Source organism: Callorhinus ursinus, unplaced genomic scaffold (assembly GCF_003265705.2).
Source record: "Callorhinus ursinus isolate GAN/ISIS: 27379988/994484 unplaced genomic scaffold, GSC_fseal_2.0 scaffold72, whole genome shotgun sequence".
Classification (NCBI taxonomy): domain Eukaryota; kingdom Metazoa; phylum Chordata; class Mammalia; order Carnivora; family Otariidae; genus Callorhinus; species Callorhinus ursinus.
Genome location: NW_027397134.1, coordinates 177,813 through 201,653, shown reverse-complemented (window position 1 = coordinate 201,653; position 23,841 = coordinate 177,813). Strand labels below are relative to the sequence as shown.

Here is a 23,841-nt window from a genome sequence, read left to right as displayed (position 1 = left end):
AAATTTCCCAGGAGGAGCAAAAAGGGCCCACTTCAGAGTGGTATGAAATCACTGCAAGTCCACATTCAAACCTCACCTCTGCTGCCTCTGTGCTGTGTGACCTCGGGCAAATCACTTCACCTCTCTGGACCACTGCGCATTCCGTGAAATGGGAGGGGGAGGCGGGGGGGAGGGATGTGTGCGTGTAAAATAATGCCCACCTCATAGGGTTGTTACGAGAATTAACTTGAGATGCTCTGTGTAAATAAAGCACTTAGCACCATGTTAAGGCCCATTGTATTCAATAAACTTCAGCTTATTATGATTATAATCACACTTCACAGGACTCCTCAGGAGGAGAACTACATCTATTCGGGAAGCATGCCCGGCGGCGCCCGGCTGACTTAGCCAGTGCAGCGTGCAACTCGTGATCTCAGGGCTGCTGAGTTTAAGCCCCCCGTTGGATGTAGAGTTCACTTAAAGAAATAAAAGCGTACCCAGGGCTTCTGAGTCCAGGCTGTCCCTCCAATACTGCACCTTTCAACAGGCGCGTGCATATTCCCTTTCGCGCCCCTCCATCTTTAGAACTCCTCTTTTCTTGGAGAATTTGAGAATTCTTTCTTTCCCAATCAAATATTTAGTGAGTCCCCAAACGGACAAGAATAGTTTGTACAAAAGCGTGTCCGTGTTGGGGTGGGGATGGGGGGACCCGTCTCATCCTCCCCCCAATGTAAACAGCCCCACTGACGTGGAGCCCTCACTGTTACCTGGGGCACAAGAGGCCCTTCCGGATCCCATTCCAAGCTCTCTCTTCAGCCTCTTTCTTGTCACACAGCCAACCCCTGTGCCCCTCCCTCTGCCACACTGAATTCTGGGCTCACGGAAGGCCTCTTCACACTTCCAGCCCTTGCACACGCTCTCTCTGCCAGGGATGCTGGAGTCAGTCTTGGCTTTTCCCTATCATGACCCTTTGCCCTTCTTTGGGAACAGCACCTTAATCTTTCCTTGGGAGATGACCCCCAGGAACTCTCTGACTATCCCACGTTATGGATAAATGAGCCCTTCTAGCCAATAAAGCCTGGTGGGAGAGACTGGTTCAGAGATGGGCATTGAATCGGTGTACATCAGCATGCAGGAGAGCGGAATGATGACATGGACCCAGGTGGAGCTCTAAGGACCTCATCCGAACACCTGGATCCAGCCACACCTGCTCCACTACATGCAGGAGACATGGTCACAGGCAGCTCCAGGCTGGCCTCCTCCTAGCTTGGCCGCTGCGGAAAGAAAGCGTGAATGGCTCTTTTCCCAGGGAAGGAATCCGACTGGTCAGGACAGAGTCATGTGCCCCCTGGGGGGCGGGGCATATCAGCAGTCTCCCTAGGAGACCATGGTTGTTACGTAGGAGATACAGCTCCCCAGAATGTGGGAGAAGGTGCTGGTACTGGAACGGGGGAAGGATGCTGGGTGGGCAAAAACATTCGATGCCCAGCTCCCTTTTGAAGGGGAGCTTTATTATCCCCAGTTCACAGAAGTGAAAACTGAGGCTCAGAGAGGTATAGTCACTTGCCTACGTCTGCACAGCCGACTGGGATTTGAACCCAGGTCTGTCACCCTCTGTGGTGGAGGCAAAATAAGACCTGGATTTGCTCCCTCTGCCCGACCGAGCTTATTTTGATCAAACTCTTTTAGCTTTAAATGCTCCACTGAGAACATCCATAAAAAACCCCCAGGAGCGACTCCATTATCTTGAAAACACACAGACTACAGAAGGCAGCTTGCATACACCTTCCGGAGAGAACAATAAAGGTGACTTGACAGCTTTTTTAGAGAAAAGTAGAGGGGCATCTGGGTTAGTCAGTTAAGTGTCTGACTCTTGATTTTGGCTCAGGTCATGAACTCAGGGTCCTGGGGTTAAGTCCTGCAAGTGGATGCTGCCCAGTAGAGGCCCAAACTCAGCCTCCGGCCCGTCACCCACATCCTCTCTGTCGTAACCTCTCAATGGCCCCCAAGTCCCTTAATTTTCCCTTTGAACTGTTTCAGCAATGCCAAAGGGAGCAATGCTCCAGCCCCTAATGAGAAACAATTTACAGGGAGACCCCGGTCCTTACTTGAGGCAGAGGGATCTCTCAGTCTTATTTTCTCTTGATCAAAACAAGGGGTGTCCACTGTTTCAAGGAGCCTGTGTCTATAAAGGCTGGAAATCACTGTGCCCACAGGTCTGAAGAAAGAAAGCCAAGGAGACACTGGAGAATTCCTACACGGCACCCGGACGTAACGGAAAATCCCCAGGGAACCGCATGGCCCCGTGGGTCATTTGAATTCTGCTCGGGTTTGGTTTAGCAACAGATCGGCAAGCTGGCCCTTGAAAACAGATCAAATTGTGCTCCTCTCGTCTACACCTGTCCTGGGCTCACGCTCCCAATGTGCCCGGTGGCTTAAAAGCCAGAAGCATAGAGACCTGTCAGCCTTTTCCCGACTCAGCGAAATCAGACGCTAACTGCAGAGTCAGCGCGGGCTTTGCTCCTGCCAAGGACTGACAGCCTCCCCACACCTAACTGCTGTGTTCCTCTATCACTGCCTAAGAGGCCTGGGAGCTCACCCCTTCCCGAGCTCTCCTCCAGGAGCCATATTCTCTTAGGTTTCAAAGCCTCACCTGAGAACCTGAGCTAGGTAGATGCTGGTAACTCAGGGACACTGAAGTCTCAACCAGAAAATCATGCCCCGGAGATGCTGAGGAACAGAGGGGTCCCAGTGAAAGAAGGGGGTCAGGGCTGCATCCAGAATAAGGGGAGGCATTATTATCCTCAGGGCACAGAGTGAAAACTAAGGCTCAGAGAGGTACAATCACTTGCCCAAGGCCACACAGCCAGGAAGGGGGCAGATCTGGGATCCGAAATCATTGCTCCCCAAACACGTGGACAGAGATATATGGGACATGATTTTTGGAGGCACCATGAGAAAGCCTTTCCCGCTTCAACTGTCCTTTATGTCCGCCAAGAAGAAAGGCTCGTTTGGTGCCAATATGTCTCTCACACCCTTTTGAACTCCTGCTACATCTCCTCTTAACAAAGAGAACGGGATTCACGCTCAAATCCTTTTTTTTTAGGCAGCAAGCAGTATTTTGGTAAAATAATCACATTTACTTTATAATTATCTTCTGTTTATATGCAAATGATACTGGCCTCCCGTGGTTAGACGTCTAAAAAGTGAGTTGGTTTAAAGAAAACTAGTAGAGCTCCCATCGTGCAGGTGGTGTGCAGACATGGTCAGAATCAGAAAGGCCAACTGCAGGTGCCCTGGGTTGGAAATGCTATTACAGAATGTGCGAGAAAAGTTGGCGGTGGATGAGTCTGCTGTCTCCCAGACTTCAGAGTATCAGAAATTGGAAGGGCCTCTTCCCAGCGTCCTTGACTGCACCCCCCTCCTCCCCTGGCTCCTGGGACCTCAGGCCTGGGAAGGAAGGACAGCAGGGGGAAGAAGGAAGGGGGCACCAGATGCAGGAATGCCTGCCAGGCATCCCGAAATGGGATGGTGAGGGCCTCCCAAACTCTTTGCACACGAGATATGCTTCTCAATTGCCTCACGGCCCCCACCACAGGCCGAAGGGCAAGCTCTCGGTGAAAACCCAATGGGCATGGTGGCTGAAGTACGGCATAAGGAGCAGCAGAGGAGCTGGAAGGGCCCGGCCACTGTGGGCTTGTTGTGAGAGACAGCATCATCCGATAGAAACCGGGGGTTTCTACCGTGAAACATGCTCTCGGCTACAAGGGGAGAGAGGGAACCCTGGGGAGGAGGCGGGGGACAGAGGAGAAAGAACCAAGGAGGGCTAGGAGGAGGAAAAGATGGCGGAGTCCAGCCACATCTCTGCGTCCACAAACAGAGAAGCAGAGAGCACTTCTCCATCCCGCCACCGAGTCGTTAAAACGGGTCCCGGTGATCCAAGACTCGTTCTTTTCACATCTACGCAAAGCTCAAATGCACGCATTTAGGACAGTCTTGACAACAGCAGCAGTACTCTCTTAAGATTTCTTTTCCTGTAACATACATCACCAATGACCGGAAGTGAAGTTGGCGGTGTGCCCGTGACCAGGCATTTGTGCACCTGGGCCTGGGGGTGCCGGGCAGCGGGCTGCAAGCCATAGTGGGGGTGCTCCAGAAAGACAGCCATATGTACCAAGTGATGGCTGGAGTTGGGGAAATGAGACGAGGGGCTCTAAAGCCCGCTCAGAACATCAGGACTCGTCTTTGCTCTCAGAAACGTCCCCCAGGATGGAGCAGGGTTTCCCGCTAAGAAAGCCCCCATCTGCGTTGGCAAAGGACAAATCCCCACCTGCCCACTGCTGTGTGGCTTCAGACTTACCCCTGCTGGCAGTCTTCTGAGAACGTGGTGACCAGGCTTCCCCAGGCTGCAAACTCAGGCTCTACTTTGCTGGCTTATTTGGAAACCTAACTTTTTCTATATAAAACCTGCAGTTTTGATGGGTGCTCATTAGACTGAATCAAGTTTTGCTTCTGCAGCTGAAAGTTAGTTGTTTCCCTTGGCCCATGTTTAGAGGCTGCGAGGGGTGGACATCCATGAGAGGTCCCCGTTGCTTGATGGCTAAGGTTCTAAATGGTAGCCCCGAGGGGGGACTGTGGATGTCAAGGGGGTCAAGCTGCTCGTCTATGGGAGGGAACGTCAGGCATGAGAGACGAGCTCTCTCAGCAGGTGCCAACGAGGAGGTATTGACCCCGAGTCAAATGGCTGACCATCTGGGGACCCCTCCTGTGCACTGGATCTTAGGGGATCCCCCACCTTTGAATCTGCACTCAGCCACGTGACTTACCCTGAGCCACAGAACGTAGAACAAATGCTTTCATGCCAATTCCAAGCTGAGGTCTCAAAAGGTCTTGCACACTTCTGCCTGCTCTCTTGAAGACTGCCACCATGGCCACATACACAAGCCTGAGCTGGCCTGCCAGGGGATGAGAGACACGTGGCCCAGTTTCCCCCAGTTTCCTGGCTGACAGCCAGCCAACCATCAGAAGCGGAGTCGCCTTGGTGGCCATCAGCGGACCACAGACACGTGAAGAAGTCCACCTCAGACCAGAAGACCCTCTCAGCCCATGCGGTCAACCCACAGAACTGCAAGCTAAATAAATGGCAGTGCAAGGCCACTGAGCTTTGGGGTGCTTTGTTATGCAGCATTACTCATGCTGACAGCTAACCGATACAAGGGAGCGAGAAGTGTTTCGCCTGCCTTGAACCTCCTGGGGAAAGACCAGGCAGCTACCATGAGACTCGGTCTCCGTCTGGGTCTGGGTCACTGGGGTGGGGTTGGGAGGACACAGTCTTCCACAGCGAATATCTCTCTCCTTCGTGTTAAAAAAAATTCCTGCAGCTCAGAAATGAAAAAATAACCCATATCCACACATTTCTCTGTTTATATGTATTTTCTCTCTATATAGACACAACTCTTCAGGAAACAGTTACAAGAAAAAGAGGAGGGCACTCCATAGACAGAACGACTTCCCACACACTCAATTTCCAGGACACAAGGACGCACACAATGTACAGAGACCGAAAAAAGCACAGTAAAGCCGAATAAATAGGAGTTGTTCCAAATCACAACCACGGACACTTCTCTGGAACACCACGAGAGAGAAAGCGGAGAAGGGACTGTGTGCTATACTCTGTGACTGGTCTGGCGAGAAAATAAATAAGAATCGGAAGGTCTAGGACCTGGGTCTTGCTCAAACAATGTCCTCTGTAACGAACAGCTGAGTGACTGGATAGCCTTTGATCCGGAGGGGGCTTTTGCACATTTCCTGCCCCCAGCCCCCCGTCTTGGGAAGGCAGGGGACCAGAGCAGGGAGATGCAATTGTCGTGGAGCATACTCTTCGGAGGCAAGGGTCATTTAGGTCTCGTCCGTCCTGCTCAAGGGGCCCCCGCATCAGGGACTGCAGCGGGTGGATGCAGCTGAAGGCACTGGGGCCAAGGGATTAGCCTTCACAAGCACGCAGGGCAGCGATTCCTCCCCCTCCTGGTTTGCTCAGGACAGAGGACTAATGTACTCTCTCTCTGAAAGCTTCCATGTGCTTTGAGTCTCCTCCCCTCTCCAAAATCCTCCCTGCCATTCCGGGGAGGAGCCTTCCAAACGGACGCTATTTCTCCCACGTCCCGTGCATTCTCAGAAGAGGGTTGGCAGGACCGCTCGAGCAGAAGGACAGGTAGGCAGGGCGAACCAGCTAGATCAGGGTCTGTCTGTGATTGGCAACCCTCTGTGTGAAGACACGGAGGGGACCATTCCCAGACTTAGCCATGACCCTGGCGCCAGGTCAGCGGCATGTTTTCCAAGGGAAACACATGCCCCAGGCTTACCCTGGCTGACCTCAGTCTCCGCTGGCCGACCTCTGCCTTCCTTTTCCTCCTTTGTCCTGAGCGAGCCAAGGCACCTAGAGAAAAGCCAGCCTCCCTGACTTCTCTAGAAGAGGCTTTCGCCAACACATACCTTCCAAACTTCTGGACCACCAGACCCCACGTGCAGAAGGAGAGGTGAGGTCTTCCCCAGGAAGGGAATAAAGGGACATGTACTCTGCCCTGTGGGGGGGGGGAGGGGGGGGGCCCGGGGGGGGGGACCCCAAGTAGCCTCAGGCTGTCTCACACCTACAGACATTTCTCATGCTCCATCACCCTTCCAGGGAGAGGCCTTTCTTGAAAAGAAGAAAATTAGTCTCTCCTGGGGTCAGGAGAAAAAAAATGAGAGAATACAACAAACGGCATCCAGCCCCTGAAAGGGATGTGCACTCCCGTGTGCCTTTTCTGAACAGGAAGGGGCCTCAGGACACAGGCCCCGTAAAGAAAAGGCGAGGAGGGAGATACATCGGTATCCCCTCCTCGATGTCAGTGGTTCTCAAATGGGGACATTTGGCAATATCTGGGAACGTCTTGGTTGTCACAACTGGGTTGGGGAGGGGGCCCTACTGGCATCTAGCAGGTAGAGGCCAGGGATGCTGCTCAACACCCTACAATACACGGCCCCTCTCCGAAAAGAACTACTACCTAGCCCCAACGACCACAGTGCGGAGGTGCAGAAACTGCTCCAAGCCAACCTTCCAGCCATGTTCTGGAACACCTCCAAAGGCCCCTTTCGGAGCACAGAGGTAGCCCCACAGACCTCTCCTACACCAATTCCCCCCAAAACTCCCTCCCCAAGTCTCATCTGACAGAGCAGCTTGGAGGGACCGGGACAGAGTAAGAGAGATGCGCCTGTTCTGGAGGCCACCCACGAAAATGCTCCCTCCGTCTGCTGATGCACCCCAACTCCCACAAGGGAGGAAGCCCAGACTCGGACAATCTTTGGTCAAACGGAAAAACGTAAGGCTGAACTGAAGGGGCAACCCCTCGACCCCACCTGCCTGGGTGGCCAAAGTTGGGGTAGTTTTTCTTTGCACAGAAGTCCATGCTCATGAACAGACACGGGGACCTCGCGCCCGGGGCGGCCAGGAGGAAAAGCGGGCGGGCAGCTCGGCAGACACGGCCCAGGGAGAGCAGGCCCTCACTTGTTCTCGATCAGAGTCTGCACCTTGTAGACGAGGTCCCGGGCCAGCTTCAGGACGTGTTTGGTGTTGTGCCGCTCGGCCATTTCTGAAAGAGCGGAAGGCAAGAGCTCATGAGCCTCCTTCTCTGTCCACCCTGGGGCCCCCCTTGCACCTTCTAGTGGAGGGGTCCCTGGGGCATCCCCATCATCATCATCTGGCATCATCCCCAAGCAGAGACCTTGGGGAAGGCCTGCCCCTTTGGACCCTGGTTTCTGCCTCTGTAAAATGGGGGTTACCACAGGTTCTGCCTTATGAGGCTACTGTGAAATCAAACTAGAGGATGTGGGTTCCCAGTGCGTGCTTGAAGAAAGTTAGGTCTTCCCACCCACCTTGTATAAACACCACGACTGGGGACCTTTCAAGAAAGCAATGCTGGGGGCGCCTGGGTGGCTCAGTCGGTTAAGTGTCTGCCTTCAGCTCGGGTAAGGATCCCAGGGTCCTTGGATCCAGTCCCACATCGGGCTCCTTGCTCAGCGGGGAGCCTGCTTGTCCTTCTCCCTCTGCCTCTCCCCTTCCTCATGCTCTCTGCCTCTCTCTCCAATAATAAGAATCTTAAAAAAAAATACCAGGCAATCAATCAAAATCAAATAAAGACTATAGGTTAATTAACAGTAATGTACCAATGTTAACTTCTTAGTCGTGAAAATGTTCCAGATCAGGTAATGTAGAGACATCAAGGGCAGCTGAGCGGAGGGTATCAAGGACTCTTTGCACTAGCTTTGCAACTTCTCTTTAAATCTGCAGTTATTCCAAAATAAAGTGTTTGATTTAAAAATAAAAATAAAATAATGTTTCTCGGGTGCCTGGCTGGCTGAGTCGGGAGAGCATGTGACTCTTTTTATTTTTTATTTATTTTTATTATTTTATTTTATATTTCATTTTATTTTTTTAACTATTTTATTTATCTGAGAGAGAGCAAGTGCAAGAAAGAGCACAAGAGGTGGAGAGGGGCAGAGGGAGAAGGAGAAGCAGGCTCTCCGCTGAGCAGGGATCCTGATGCAGGGCTCGATCCCAGCACCCCGAGATCATGACCTGAGCCAAAGGCAGACGCTTCACCAACTGAGGCACCCAAGTGCCCCAGAGCGTGTGGCTCTTGATCTCGGGGTTGTGAGTCCCAGCTCCACGTTGGGTATAGAGATTACTTTAAAATAAAAATCTTAAAAAAAAAAAAAAAGCGTTCTTGGGGTAGGGTCAAAGGTGGCTTTTCTTTCTTCTTTTGCTTTTTTTCCAAAATCATCTTCAGTTTTTAAAAATTTTTAAATAGTGATAATAGGAGCAAGAACTTGCAGTTATGGGGCTCCTCAGATGAGCAAGGTATTGCATAATAGGTTTTATCCATGTTGTCTCATTTAATCGTCCCAACATCTCTGTGAGGGAGGGGTTAGGACCATTCTATCCCCACAGAATCTGAAGCCCAGAGAAAGGAAGTCACTTGCCCAAGGTCACACAGCTCCCAAGTGGCTGGGATCGGAATCCCATTTTAAAGGCTGTGCCTTTCTGACGTCACTTCAAATGCCTTCCTGGGGCTGCTTTTGTGCCCATCAGCCCTCTGAAGCAGACACTTTTACCCCATTTTACAGATGAGGAAGAGACGTTTAGAAAGAGGGGAAGTGACTTATCCACGGGCACAGATGCTTAGTGGCAGAGCCAGGGTTTGCCCCCGAGCCTGATTTCAACACCCATGCTCCTTCTGCTAGATTCCTGAGAAAAATGCATTCTCCGCGTTACAAGATGTCAACTCATCCGTTTGGAAATAGACCCAAGAAGCGGATGGAAACCACCCCCCATCCCCTTCACCGCGTGTCAATCTGAGCACATCTCCCACCCTCCAAGGCCCCAGGAAGGGGCCCGTCAGAAGCCCGCACCCCTCAGAGGACAGCCCGGTCCCATGGGTACCGTTAAAGAATTTGATGATGTCCGTAAAGTCCATATTGTTCTCCAAGATGATGTCACGGTAGACCTCCACCAGAGCCAGCGCGATGAAGAGGACGTAGTGGGCGGACGAGACATGTTTGGCTGCCCAGATGGTCTCCCAGACAGAGAAGACGTCATCGTAGACGAGTTCTGCCAAGGCACCGGCACGCACACGCGTGGGGAGAGGGTCAGCCACGGACCTCCCGCTGCCGCCCTCCCTCTGGGAAAATCCCAGGCCAGCTGTGCCCTACGCTTCTGTCCTCGTGCAGCCGATAGAGCTCAGGTCAGGAGACAGGAGACAGGAGACCTGCACTCTGCCACGTAACCATCAGAAGCCTCAGTTTCCCTATTGGGAGAAAAGGCTGCGCGGACTAGGGGATTGTGAGTTTCCAGCTTCTGTAAGGGAAGGAACTGAGCCTGGCCGGGTTTCATTTACACGGACCTGTCCCTGCTGTCTGTCCCTTGACCAGTGTCCCCCTTTCTCCCTGCACCTTTCAGCTCCTTTAGCACCCATGGGGGTACCGCCTTGCTTCTGCACACAGGCAGAGCTCGCTGCTGCCTCTGGGGCTGGTCAAGAAACGAGAGCAAGCGATGGTGGAGAGCAAGGCTTCCTGTGTCCAATAAGCTCAGTCTGAATCCAGCCCCACCCCTGGCAAGGTGACCTCCCCTCCATCATCCTCTCCCTCTCCTCCTCTGTAAGTGGGGTGAGGCTTGAAGAGAAAATACATAGAAATGGCTCAGCACGCTGCCTGGCACACAATAAACACCTCCCTGCAGGGTAGATACTCTTATCAGCGTCACCCCCACCTTGCAGAATACCAGGGTGCTGTGCTATACCCCATTTCTAAGTCACATGGGCCACATGCCACACGGGACAAGGGGTGCCTTGCCTCTGATAAGCAGCATAACAGAATGGAAGGGCACTACCTGGGCTTAGGAGGTGGACAGAGGTGGCCTAAGATTCTGGCTCCACTGGTCTGACCTCTGAATTGAATTCTTAGCCTTTGTTTCCTCATCCGTAAAATGGGGACTGTAACAACAAACTGTCATTGCAAAATAGGGCAGGTGAGCCAATAGTCAGAACTCGATAAACAGGTGTTCCTCACTTCCTCTGGCTTTGCTCCAACATCCCCAGCCTCACCTCCATGGTTCCTTTCTTCCCCCTGAGGTTCTGCTGCAAAGAGTCTGGGAACCACGCCCTGGTCTGAAGTCATTACCTCGCTTGAAATCCAGTAGGAACCAGCGGTAGCAGAAGTAGAAGTGAGTATAGTCCCCGTTCTGATGCATCAGCTCAAAGAGCTCTGAGTCCAGAATCTGCCCACGGGAGAAAAGATTGGCATCAGCCTCCCGGCAAGAGGCTGGCCCAGAGGAGTCCGCTGAATAGAGGCTGACCCTCTTACCGGATGCCACACAGCCCCATGACCAAGTGGAGTTAGGCAACGGGCAAAAGATTTGAAGTGAAAATCGACCCAGCTCAGGTCAACCCAGTTGTTTCTCCAAAGATACGCAAATAACCATAAAGCACGGGAGAGATGCTCAGCATAATTGGTCAGGAAAACGCAAATCAAAACAGTAACGAGGTACCACTTCACACCCTCTAGGACATGAATCCAGAATCAAAATGACAGACAATGAAGCATTAGTGACAATGGAGAGAAACTGGAGCCCTGATATGCGGCTGGAGGGAATGTAGCCTGAGGCAGGTGAAATGTCAGCCCTAAGGACATCGTCGAGAGAAATGCAAAGAGACGGCCACACAGAGACCTGTACACGAATGTTCATAGCGGCACAATTCCCAAGAGCCGAAGCGTAGAAACAGCCCAAGTGTCCGTCAGTGAATGGCCTGATACATAAAACACGGCAGAGCCCGCCAGTGGAGAATCATTTGGCAATAAAAAGTCATGGCCTCCTGACACCTGCTACCACACAGATGCACCTTGAAAACATGTTGCTGAGTGAAAGAAGCCAGACACAAAAGGCCACATGTCATGTTACTGCATTTCTGTGAAATGTCCGGAATCGGTCAATCTATGGAGACAGAAAGTAGATTAGTGGTTACCAGGAGCTGGGGAGAGGAACTGATGTTACCATGGTTACTAGGGTTTCTTTTTGGGATGCTGAAAATGTTCTGAAATTAGTGATGGTTTCACCACTGTGATTATGCTAGAAACCACAGGACTGTATATTTAAAAAGGGTAAATTGCATGGTATGTGAATTATATCTCAATAAAGCTGTGTGTGTGTGTGTGTGTGTGTGTGTGTGTGTGTGTGTGTGTGAGAGAGAGAGAGAGAGAGAGAGAGAGAGAGAGAGACAGAGAGAGAGACAGAGAGAGAGAAATATACCCAGATGTTACTTTGAGGAAAAGGACCAATACAAGCAAACATCTTTTTTTAATTTAAATTCGATTAATTATCATATAGTGTATTATTAGTTTCAGAGGTAGATGTAAGTGATTCATCAATCTTATACAACACCCAGTGTTCATTCCATCAAATGCCCTCCTTCATGCCCATCACCCAGTTACCCCATCCCTCCACCCCTCCCCCCTCCAGCAACCCTCAGTTTGTGTCCTATGATTAAAAATCTCTTATGGTTTGTCTTCACCTTGTTTTATTTTTCTCTCCCTTCCCCTATGATCCTCTGTTTTGTTTCTTACACCCCAAATATGAGTGAAATCATGATAATTCTTTCTCTAATTGACTTATTTCACTCAGCATAATACCCTCTAGTTCCACCCACGTCATTGCAAAAGGCAAGATTTTGTCTTTCTGATGGCTGCATAATATTCCATTGTATATATACCACATCTTCTTTATCCACTCATCTGTCGACGGACATCTAGGCTCTTTTCACAGTTTGGCTATTTGTGGATGTTGCTGCTATGAACATTGGGGTGCAGGTGCTCCTTCGGATCACTACATTTGTATCTTTGGGGTAAATACCCAGTAGGGCAATTGCTGGGTCGTAGGGTAGCTCTGTTTTCAACTGTTTTCCAGAGTGGCTGCATCAGCTTGCCTTCCCACCAGCAGTGTAGGAAGGTTCCACTTTCTCCGCATTCTCGCCAACACGTGTCGTTTCCTGACTTGTTAATTTTAGCCATTCTGACCGTTGTAAAGTGGTATCTCAGTGTGGTTTTGATTTGTATTTCCCTGACAAGCAAACACCTCTTTAAGGGCTTGTTCATTATGTAGCCATGTCTTGTTCATTACGTAGCCAGGGGGCCTGGACTGATTAAATGCTCAGTGAGAATGAATCCAGTGGCATTGATTTGAGCTAACGGAGTTGGAATGAACTGAACTGAGTTAGACTAAGCATGGCTAGTCTGTTGACCTGAGGACCATTGGGCTGAGGTGGAAGAAGTTACATTATCGAGTAAGACCGGTCCTACCTGGATCAGCGACCTCATGTTGGCAAAGTGCGTGTCCATGGCGCCTCCGTGGGGGAAGTTCTGGTTCATCCTCTTCATGAGCTCTGTGAAGCAGCTGAAGGCGAGGGCCTCTGGGGAAAGAGCACAGGAGAAACAGCTGCCACTGCCCGGGGAACCCGAGCTCCCATGGTGATCCCAAGGTCGAAGGCCCCGAGCTGGTTCGTGAGGCCCACAGTCAGAGGAGACACACACAGACAAGGGAGAGTCCGTGGATCCCACGTCAGGGAATGCTCTGCAGTCTTAACCATATGCTTTCCACCTTCGAGGGGTCGAAATAGCCTTTCTTTTAGGAAATGATGATGACACAAGATCCTCTTTTTATTTACTTTTTTAAAAAAGATTTATTTGTTTTAGAGAGAGGGCATGTGCCTATGGGAGGGGCAGAGGAAGAGAGAGAGAGGAAGGGAATCTCAAGCAGACTCCCCGCTGAGCATGGAGCCCGACGAGGGGCTTGATTTCACAACCCTGAGATCATGACTGGAGCCGAAACCCAGAGTTGGATGCCTAACTGAGTCAATGAGGTGCTCCCGCATACTCTTTCTAAAAGATCCCTGTTTGCTCTAATAAAAATTTGTTGATGTTTTGTTGGTCCCAAACTTTTTTTTTCTTTTTTCAAAATTCTACCAGTTCATGGATTTCTCAAGTCTGGGAACTGCTGAATTAAAATGGCGATTGTCAATACTGGAAAGGTTCTAACAGGCATTATGCAGAGAAAGGGTCCAATAACTTTGAGAAATGCTAGAGAGGAACTACATATAATTGAGAAAGTAAAGGCTCTGAGAAGTCCCGCAATAAAGAAACCTGTTTCATACTGTTTTAGCCAGCGTTTAGAGAACTTTGTTTGAAAATGGTACCTTTTTTTTTTCCTCTTAACACCTGGGAACTTGGGAGAAAGTTACACAAGACTGGAAGGTTTCCCAAGGCATAGTAAGATCTTCATTTTTAAAAAGACTTTATTTTTGGGACGCCTGGGTGGCTCAGTCAGTTACAAGTCTGCTTTCAGCTCAGGTCATGATCCCAGGGTCCTGGGATGGAGCCCCGCATCGGGCTCCCTGCTCAAAGGGAAGCCTGCTTCTCCCTCTGCCTGCCACTCCCCCTGCTTGAGCTTGCGCACGCTCCCTCTCTGACAAATAAAGAAATAAAATTAAAAAAAAGCAAAAAGACTTTATTTTTTTATTTATTTTTTTATTTATTTATTTATTTTTTTTTAAGATTTTATTTATTTACTTGAGAGAGAGAATGAGAGAGAGAGAGAGCACATGAGAGGGGGGAGGGTCAGAGGGAGAAGCAGACTCCCCGCTGAGCAGGGAGCCCGATGTGGGACTCGATCCCGGGACTCCAGGATCATGACCTGAGCCGAAGGCAGTCGCTTAACCAACTGAGCCACCCAGGCGCCCAAAGACTTTATTTTTTTAGAACACTTTAGATTTATAGAAAAATTGAGAAGAGAGCAGAGACAATTTCCATATACCCCCACACTCAGTTTCCCTTATGAGGAACATCTTAGCATGGCCCATTTGTTACAATTAACGACCACTGATGACACATTATTAACTAAACTCCATAGTTTTGTTTATTTTCTGTTCAAGAACCCACCGGGGATAACACATTACGTACAGGTCTTCCCTCTCTCCTCTCCTCTCTCTCCAGGACAGTTTCTCAGGCTTTCCCTGTTTGTCATGACCTTGGAAGTTGTGAGAGCAGTTGTCACGTATTCTAGGTGAGCCTTCTCTATTGGAATTTGTGATGTTTTTCTCACGATAAAGACTGGGATTTGGGGTTATTGGGAGAAGGAACACAAGGGTAACGTGCCATTTTAATCACATCATGTCGCCAGCACCTGCTACCCACGATTATGACCGGTAATGTTGATTTCGGTCACCTGGCTGTCGCAGTGTTTGTCATGGTCTCTCTACCAGAGTTTCCCTCCTGCCCGCACCCCCTTCTATACTGAACTTCTGGGAAGGAAGTCACGATGCACAGCCCGTGTCTAAGGAGGAGAGCGTTATGCTCCCTGTTTTTTAACAGCCTTATTGAGATTCACACAGCATAAAATTCACCGTTTTAAATGTAAGGCTCGGGTTTTTAGTAAAATTCACAGAATTGTGCAACCATCCTCTCGAAGGTCAGAACATTTTCAGCACCTCCAAAGACAACCCCACACATCAGCAGTCATGGCCCATTTCCCTCTTCCACCAGCCCGTCAGCCCTTTGTTTTCAGTCCCTATAGCTTTGCCTCTGCTAGACATTTCTAATAAATGGAATCATGCACTATGTGGCCTTTTATGTCTGGCTTCTTTCACTTAGCATAGACTGTTCAAGGTTCATCCACATTGTAGCATGTGTCAAGTAGTTATTTTTTCACCAAATAGTATTCCATTATAGGGCTACACTACATTTTATGCATGCATCCCTGATAAACATTTGGGTTGTTTCCACTTTTTTGGCTATTGTGAATAATGCTGCTGTGTGCACATTCCCGCACAGAGTGTTTGTGTGAACATATGTTTTCATTTCTCTTGGGGTATACCTAGAAGTGGAATTGCTGGGTCTTACAGTAACTCTATGTTTAACATTATGAGGAACTGCCAGACTGCTTTCCAAAACATTAGACATTTTACAATCCCACTAGCAAAGTACAAAGGCGCCAATGTCTCCATATTATCACTAACACTTGTTGATAGTTTCCATGGTTTTGATTCTAGCCATCTTAGTGGGTGTGCAGTGGTATCTCTTTGTGGTTTTCATTTGCATGTCCCTAGTGACACAAAGATGTTGAGCATCTTTTAATATGTTTACTGGCCACTTGTATGTCTTCTATTCTGTTGAGAAATTCTATCCAAACCTTTTGTCCATTTTTAATTGGGTCATTTACCTTTTTCTTGCTGAATGGTAAGAGCTCTTTACATATTTTGGATATAAGTCCCTTATATTATACATGTGATTTGCAAGCATGTTCTTCCGTTCTTTGGGCTCTCTTCATTTTCTTGATGGTGTTCTTTGAAGCACAATAGTTTTTAATTTTGTTAGGTCCAATTTATTTTTAATTTTGTCCCTTTATTCTTTTGGTGCCATATCTAAGAGACCACTGCTTAACACCCAAAGTCATAAACCCAAGGTGACCAAGATGTATGCCTATGTTTTCTTCTACTAATTTTACTGTTTTAACTCTTATATTTAAGGTCTATGATCCATTTTGAGTTAGTAGTTTTGCATATAGTATGAAGCAGGAGTTTGACTTCAATCTTGAGCATGTGGACACTTGGTTGTTTCAGCATCTTACGTTGAAAAGACCCTTCTTTCCTTGCAGGGCTGAAATATCTTGGCACCCTTGTCAAAATCAAGTGATGTAAAACTACCAGAAACACTTATTTCTGGAATTCCTTTTTTTTTTTTTTTAAAGAATTTATTTGTCAGAGAAAGAGAGAGCAAGCACAAGCAGGGGGAGGGGCAGAGGCAGAAGGAGAAGCAGAAGCAGGCTCCCCTGCTGGGCAAGGAGCCAGAAGCCGGACTCGATCCCAGGACCCTGGGATCATGACTTGAGCCAAAGGCATATGCTTAACTGACTGAGCCACCCAGGCGTCCCTATTTCTAGACTTCCAATTTTATTGTACTGATCTACATGTCTATCCTTGTGGAAGTACCACACTCTCTTGATTACTGTAATGTAGTAGGTTTTGAAATTGGGAACTGTGGGTCCTCTAACATCTGCTTTTTCAAAATTGATTTTGTTATTCTTGGTCCCTTGCATCTCAGATGAGTTTTAGGGTCAGCTTGCCCATTTTACAAAAAGTGCAGCTGGGATATTGATAGGGATCACACTGAATCAATTTGGAGAGAATGGCCATCTTAACACTACTAAGTCTTCTGATCCATAAACATGAGGTGTCTTTCCATTTATTTAGATCTTTAAATTTTTTAAAGATTTTATTTATTTGAGAGAGAGAGAATACGTGAGCAGGGGGGAGGGGTAGAGGGAGAGGGAGAAGCAGGCTCCCCGCCGAGCAGGGAGCCCACCAGCCTCAACCCCAGGACCCTGGGATCATGACCTGAGACGAAAGCAGGCGCTTAACTGACTGAGCCACCCAGGCGTCCCTAGATCCTAAATTTTGTTAACACTGTTTTACAGTTTTGGTATACAGGCATACCTTGTTTTATTGTACTTTTCTGATACTTTTTTTTTTAAATAAATTGAAGGTTTGTGACAATCCTGCATCAAGCAAGTCTGTCTATCGGCATCGTTCTTCCAACAGCATTTGCTCACTTCATGTCTCTGTGTCACATTTTGGTAATTCTTGCAATGTTTCAAACATTTTCCTTATTATTATATTTGTTACGGTGATCTGTAATCAGTGATTATGACTCACCCAACTCAGATGATGGTATTTTTTTTTTAGCAATAAAGTATTTTTAAAATTAAGGTAGGTACATTATTTTTCTAGACAATGCTATATTGCACACTTAATAGACTACAGTGTAGTGTAAGCATAACTTGTATATGCACTGGGCAATCAAAAAATTCATCTGACTCCTTTATTGCAATATCCACTGTATCACAGCGGTCTGTAATTGAACCTGCAAATCTTTCAATTCTTCTGTTAAATTTATTCATAAATGTCTTGTTTTAGATGCTATTACAAATGGAACCGCCTTCCTAATTTCACTTTTGGATTGTTCAGTGCAAGTGTAGGCAAGTACAACTGACTTTTGTATATACAACTTGTGTCTCGCAACCCTGCTGGACTTTATTAGCTCCAGTATTTGGGGGGGAGGGGCGGTAGGAGTGGGGAGGACATACTCACCATCATCCAGAATGACCAGCAATGGAGCCAGGAGGTCACACATGCCCTGGACATAGCCAATCTCAATGTGCTGCCAGATGTAGCTGCAAGAGAGACAAGGGGCCCATGGATGGCGCTCATGACCTGTCTCTCCAATCCATTCATCCTCTCCCTCCTCCTTGGCGCGGTCCCCCATCCCTCACCTGGACCACTCATTCCTTCAGCTCCCACCTGCATCCCCTACCCCGGGCTGACACTCTTCAAATATCCTATTCTCAGCCACCACAATGGCCTTCCTAAAGCCCAACTCAAGAGCACCACATACTCACAGGCTCCCCACTGCATGACATGACAATGTGCAAACTCCTTCACTGGGGGTACAAGGCATTCAGTGTCTCCTCCCCATCCATCTTCACGGCCCCCCCCCAACCTCCTGGTACTTCTTCCTCTCTGGCACATATTCACGCCCCTGGGCTTTGCCCTACCAGTTCTGTGCCTGGAGTTCCCACCTGCCCCTTAATAATAAGAACGAATATTTACTGAGGGTTTACCGTATACTCAGGCAATAAACATGTATAGCACCATGAAATTCTCAAAACAATCACGAGAAAGGTATTATCATATCCCATTTTACAGATGAGGAGACTGAGGCCCAGAGACATAAGTGACATGCATAGAGTCATTCACCTAATAATAAATGGCAGAGGCAAGATTTGAACCCAGGTGGCCTCACTGCAGGGTATGTGTATGCCAAGTGGTTTCTTGAGTCTCTCCTAATTTACCAAAGGCCATCTTGAATGTCACCTCCTCTGTGAGGCCTTCCACGATTTCTCCCAAAGCCATAACCCAGAAAAAGTTGGTCTATCCTTCCTTCTTCCCCAGCACCTTTTCATTTTAATGTAATATACTATATTAAAGTTCATTATATTTGTATCCCCTCAACTCAATTTTGAGAGGCAATGATTGCTTAGGAGATTGTAAAATAGAATAGTTAAGAGATAGTACTTATTAATAAAAATGAGTTAGAGCAGGGGTTGGCAAACCTTTCCTGAGAGATAATAATTATTTTCAGCTTTGCACACCGTACATTCTCTGTCTTAACTACTCAACTCTGCAGCAGCAATCATAGATACTATGCAAACAAATGGGCATGGCTAAGTTCTAAGAAAACTTTATTTGCAAAAACGAGTGGTGGGCTGCATTTGGCCTATGGGCTATACTAATCGTTTGTGAACCCCTGAGTTAGAGTAGAATGGAGAGATGTCCAGGATGCATTATTAAGTGCATAAAGCAAGTTGTAGAAAACACAGTATTAATCCCATATAGGTAAAATACAAAAAAAAAAAAACCATTAAAACACATATGCACGCATGTGATATTATACAATATATACAATCTGTTGTGGTTTTTTACGCATATAATACATATATGGCTTGGGAAGATGTTCGCTCAATTGTTAGCAGGAGTTTCTTCTAGGGGAGGGGCGTTATGACTGGAAAGGGAAGCAGTTTCTCTTTGGACCTTATGAACTTCTGGTTTCGCTGGTTGATTGAGGTTTTTAATAAGCCTGAGTTGCTTTCATATTTTGAGAAATAAAATATTCAGTATGTAGTGAAAAGTAATAAGAAGCTTGGCTTAAGGAAATAAAGCACAAGATTCTAGAACCTGAGAGATGGGAGTATGAGCTCCCATTCAGCCAACTGCCCCGCTGGGGGACTCCAGCAATGTGGTGGCCCTCAACCTCTGTTTCCTCCCCTGTAGATGGGGGATGGGTGGGGCAGGGGGGTGGGAGGTAACACCCCCCAGGCTTGCTGTGAGGACGAGGCGAAACAGCTTTTAGTAAAGGGCTCAGGAGAGAACCTGGTATACAGTAAGGGCTTAATAAATGCTCCCTGCTATTATCATTGCTCTGATTGTTATCTTGTCAGTGTGGGCTGGCATAAACGCCAGGTGGGCAAGGTGCCAGGAGCAGAGGTGGCTGTCCAGCTGGGCTCCCTGGGGCCCCTGTCTCTGCTACCCTCTTCTGCACCCCTGCAGACCCCCGCCCCCCACCCCCAACCACCTGCACATGATGTTGCGCAGCTTCTCCAGGTTGGCGGGCGTGAAGTACCAATAGTTGCGGTCACACCTCTGCACATCCTTCTCGATGCGGTGCAGGTTCACCGTGTACAGGTCCAGGAGCTCTGGCTGCAGGGCCCGCGGAGGGGAAGGAAAGAACAGTTACACCCCCACTCCTCCCAGACGTCAGATTCCACAGGTTCTCCCTCCTCCCCCCTCATCGGCTCCAGGTGCCACTGAAATGCACATCCTCTCCCTGGACCGCGTGGGTGTTTGGTCTCCTTTCTGTTGTTGCCCCGGAAAGCCTCTTTTTACTTGGTATGACGAAAGTTCTTTTTGTTTTTCTCCCTTCTATGAAACAAGACAATTCTCTAAGGTGCACAGACTAACTATCCCCGTTGAGTGCAGGAGGGTTATAACTAGCTGGAGGTGCACCCCCACCCCCGGAACACCGGACAGGAAGAACGGAGGAAGCGAGCGGGAGTCCAGTTCTGGCCATAAGCTGGACTTGCTGCCTTGACCCCACCTGATGAAAAGGTGCAATGATATGGCAAGAAAAGTATGGAATAGGGTGCCTGGGTGGCTCAGTTGGTTAAGCGACTGCCTTCGGCTCAGGTCATGATCCTGGAGTCCCGGGATCGAGTCCCGCATCGGGCTCCCTGCTCGGCAGGGAGTCTGTTTCTCCCTCCGACCCTCTTCCGTCTCGTGCTATCTCTCATTCTCTCTCTCTCAAATAAAAATAAATAAAATCTTAAAAAAAAAAAGTATGGAATATTTCAAGGCCAAAATTTAACCCAAAAAGGCAAGAAAATACCAAATCTGGCTTTTGCCTTGAAGGAAGCTGCCAAATTGGCAAAATGTAAGCTTGGATTGAATGGTTTTGGGGTCCTTCTCCCCTAAGGTCAGGAATCAATATATTAAGAGACTTTCCTACATTAAGGTGGGACCCCCAAAGAGCCCCATCCCTGGTAAGAGAAGCCCGGAAGAAAAACTAACATTTGGGGTCTCAAGGACAAATGCCTGTCTTGAATAGAGGTGCCAAATGAAGTGTAAAATATATCTCCCTGGATAATTAACAGCTTTGAATCAGGTTTGCAACGTATGCAGGTGGATAATCCAAAAGCAAGAGTAACTTCTACATGAAGGTGAAGAAAAATCTAAGATGACAGCTATCTCTCGGGAGCAGTGGACGGGGAAAAGCCACTGGAGAGACTTCTTGAGACATAAAAGTGAATAGAAAAGCCGATGTGTCTGAATGTTCCAGGAGAGATTTAGAAAATTGGCAGAGTTTGGAGGTTGGGGGCTGAACTGCTGGTGCATATGTGGCAAACGTAGGAAAGGAAAACAGAGACAAGGAAATGAAAACGCAGCCAGGGAAAACGGAATTTTTTTGATAGGAAAGAAAAAATAAATACAGCTTCCTACATGGTGTATACATTATGTTGTTATACTAGTATAACATATAACTAAAATGATTATAACTGTAGTGGAGGGATGGGGCTGGGAAGGTGTCACCCATGGGGTGAGGGTGTGGGTGTGGAATGTCCGGAACTGAAGAAAAAGGAAAAAAAAAAGATCAAGAAGTAGCAATACAAGTATGTTATTTACAGACATGGGGGTAAACATCAGAAAATGTGGGCAGAGTAAGTAACCTTCACTGCCTCTGGGAGAGCTCCACGTGGGTGTGCTCCCTGCGGGTGGGTGGGGGCGGCACTTCTGGTTCCCTATTTAGCCTTGTTTTGACTCTATAAACTATGGGCAAGTGTATCTTAGATAGAAACAACAAGCTCTTTAAAGGAAAATGGAAACACCACGCCTGGCTCAGAAAACCTCCCATTCAGCTGACATCCTTTGGCTTGGACTTTTTGGCAAGAAAGCAAACTTGAGTATTTAAAAGATGCTGGACCTGAGTGTACGCCAAGATGCTCATCCTCAAGGCTGCTATTGACGGGAGAGCTCACCACACGTTAGGCACGAAGGACCAGACTCACTAATTCTGAGCTCAAGAGAGAAGGTACCCAACTGATAGGGAAACCGAGGCTCAGAGAGATAGAGAGACATGCCTCAGCTGGGATTGAATCTGGGACGGTTTGAACTGCACAGCCTGTTGATCTTGAAGTAGGATAGCCCCCTCCCGAAGGGGCTTCTCCAGGGCAGCCTCTGTGCTGGGGAAAATGTTAACAGACCCGAGGTCGTTTGTGCTGGGAAACTGAGGTTCGTGGGACACGCCCAACCCTCCCGCAGCTGTTAGGTGAGAGAACCGAGTGGAGGAGAATCCTGGCGGCTTACAGAGTAAGTGACACCGCTGGAAGACACGGGGGACGCCTCGTTGTTGGCAGAAGTGACCACGGCCAGAGAAGCCAGGGCGGGGAAGAGACTTTCCATCTCGGGCTCTTCTGAGAGGTTGTCCTCGCTGTCCACCTGGCTGTGCTTCTCCACCTCGCCACCGCCCCAGCCCTCCATGGCGGCCCCCTCCTTCTCGGGCAGGGCCACGTCCATGCTGCCGGTGAGGGACATGAACTCGTCCATGCTCTCGTTGGCGAGGAGGTCGCTCTCCAGGCTGTCCTGCACGGCCAGCTGCTCGCGGGGGGCCTCCTCCCGGGAGGTGGTGGCCTCGCTGCTCTGCCCATCATCCGCGCTGCTGTCCCCAGGTCGGAGCGCCAGGGGGGCGTTGCGCTGGGCGTCCATGACACTATCTTCTGTGCTCAGGCTGGGCTCTGAGTGCTCCGAGAAGCCCGAGGAGAAGTTGTGGGAAGAGGGATGGCCAGAGTCCGGGGAGCAGGTGCCATTCACCAGGTTCCCATTGGGGATCTTGGGCTGTTTCTCCTCCAACCTGCCTTCCGTCTCTACCTGCTCTACTTCGTCCACAGACTCAAACACCTGAAGACAAGGTGCACAAAAACAGATGAGGATGTCCACTGTGGCGCTGCTTCCAGCCGCAACCTTAATCCCCATCAGCGGGGGACAGGTTCAAATATGGAACATGCATACGCAATACTATACAGTTGGGAAAAAGGGTGGGGTGGAACCAGGTATAATATCTGCTCCTGTGGTAAAAATTAAAAAGTGACCTATTGCATGGAAATGCATAGAATAATCCAGAAATAAGGAAGCACTGAAATTGTCTGAGGAGGGAGTACTTGGGAATTCAAGCGGCAAGAAGCGCACCTTTCATCACACAAAATGATAGGCACGTAGATTTTTTAAGTAAAAAATTAGTTAAAAACATAAGGAACAGGCTAAAAACAGCATATTATATCCACGTGGTTGGCTATTACAGATCAATTTTGAAAAGTAGTTAGATATGTATGAACCACTATGGAAAAGCCTCCAGGATACATCTCAAAGATTTATCTGTGGTTGTGTCCTGAGATCATACCCTATTAAGGAGATAAGACCACGTTCCAAGGGGACATGAAATATTTCTTCTCTGTGTGTTTATGTCACCAATCTGATTTGATTTGCTGTTAAAATCACATTTTTGGTTTTTAAAAGTTTCTTCTAGATTCAACTGTTTTAAATTATGTAAAAAAAAAAAAAAAGTACCTAATTCCAAAGTTGGAACTAGGAAACAAGGGGTATTCATGGAAATGTAGCTTCTTTCCCTGTGCCCCTCCCCTGACTCCTGTAGGTAACCATTCTGATTCGTTTCTGGCTTATTCATCCACTGTTTTTGAAAATAGGTATATTAATATTAGTATTTCCTCTTTTTATGCAAAAGGTGATACTGTGCATATTTTGGGGGCTTTGCATTTCTATTTAATATCCAGTGAGATGAGTTAACATTTCACTGAATAAAATGGAAAGCTGTGGACCCACACATACGATGGCATTTATGTAGAAATTTTCAAAAATTATCAAACATTGCAATATATCCTTTACATACTGTGTACATACGTCTGTGTATGTACAGGCAATCAGCAGGGTGACAGGGACACACAGCAAAATGCTATTTCTAGGGAGCGCCAGTGGGGATTAGGAATGGTCAAAGCCAAATTTAGCTTTCTCTGCAATATTTTAATTATTTACAAGAAGAGATTCATGTATTACTTGTGTAACTAAAAACTCCATTTTTAATGCTAGTATAAAAAGCTAAAAC

The 23,841-nt window shown here is 48.1% G+C and overlaps 1 protein-coding gene across 5 annotated transcripts in view; it reads right to left on the bottom strand.

The window, feature by feature from the left end:
- Positions 1 to 5,393: 5,393 nt before the first annotated feature.
- Positions 5,394 to 23,841, bottom strand: part of SGSM1 (small G protein signaling modulator 1) — an 86,111-nt gene continuing 67,663 nt past the window's right edge. For all 5 annotated transcript variants that reach the window (XM_025858106.2, XM_025858109.2, XM_025858107.2 and 2 more), the window contains 7 exons: positions 22,032 to 22,622; positions 19,747 to 19,871; positions 17,706 to 17,788; positions 12,865 to 12,974; positions 10,693 to 10,789; positions 9,458 to 9,625; positions 5,394 to 7,607 (listed from right to left, as the gene is read on the bottom strand). In XM_025858106.2, the coding sequence (XP_025713891.1) occupies positions 7,519 to 7,607; positions 9,458 to 9,625; positions 10,693 to 10,789; positions 12,865 to 12,974; positions 17,706 to 17,788; positions 19,747 to 19,871; positions 22,032 to 22,622 (1,263 nt within the window). In that variant the 3' untranslated portion in view covers positions 5,394 to 7,518. The remainder of the gene's footprint in view (positions 7,608 to 9,457; positions 9,626 to 10,692; positions 10,790 to 12,864; positions 12,975 to 17,705; positions 17,789 to 19,746; positions 19,872 to 22,031; positions 22,623 to 23,841) is intronic.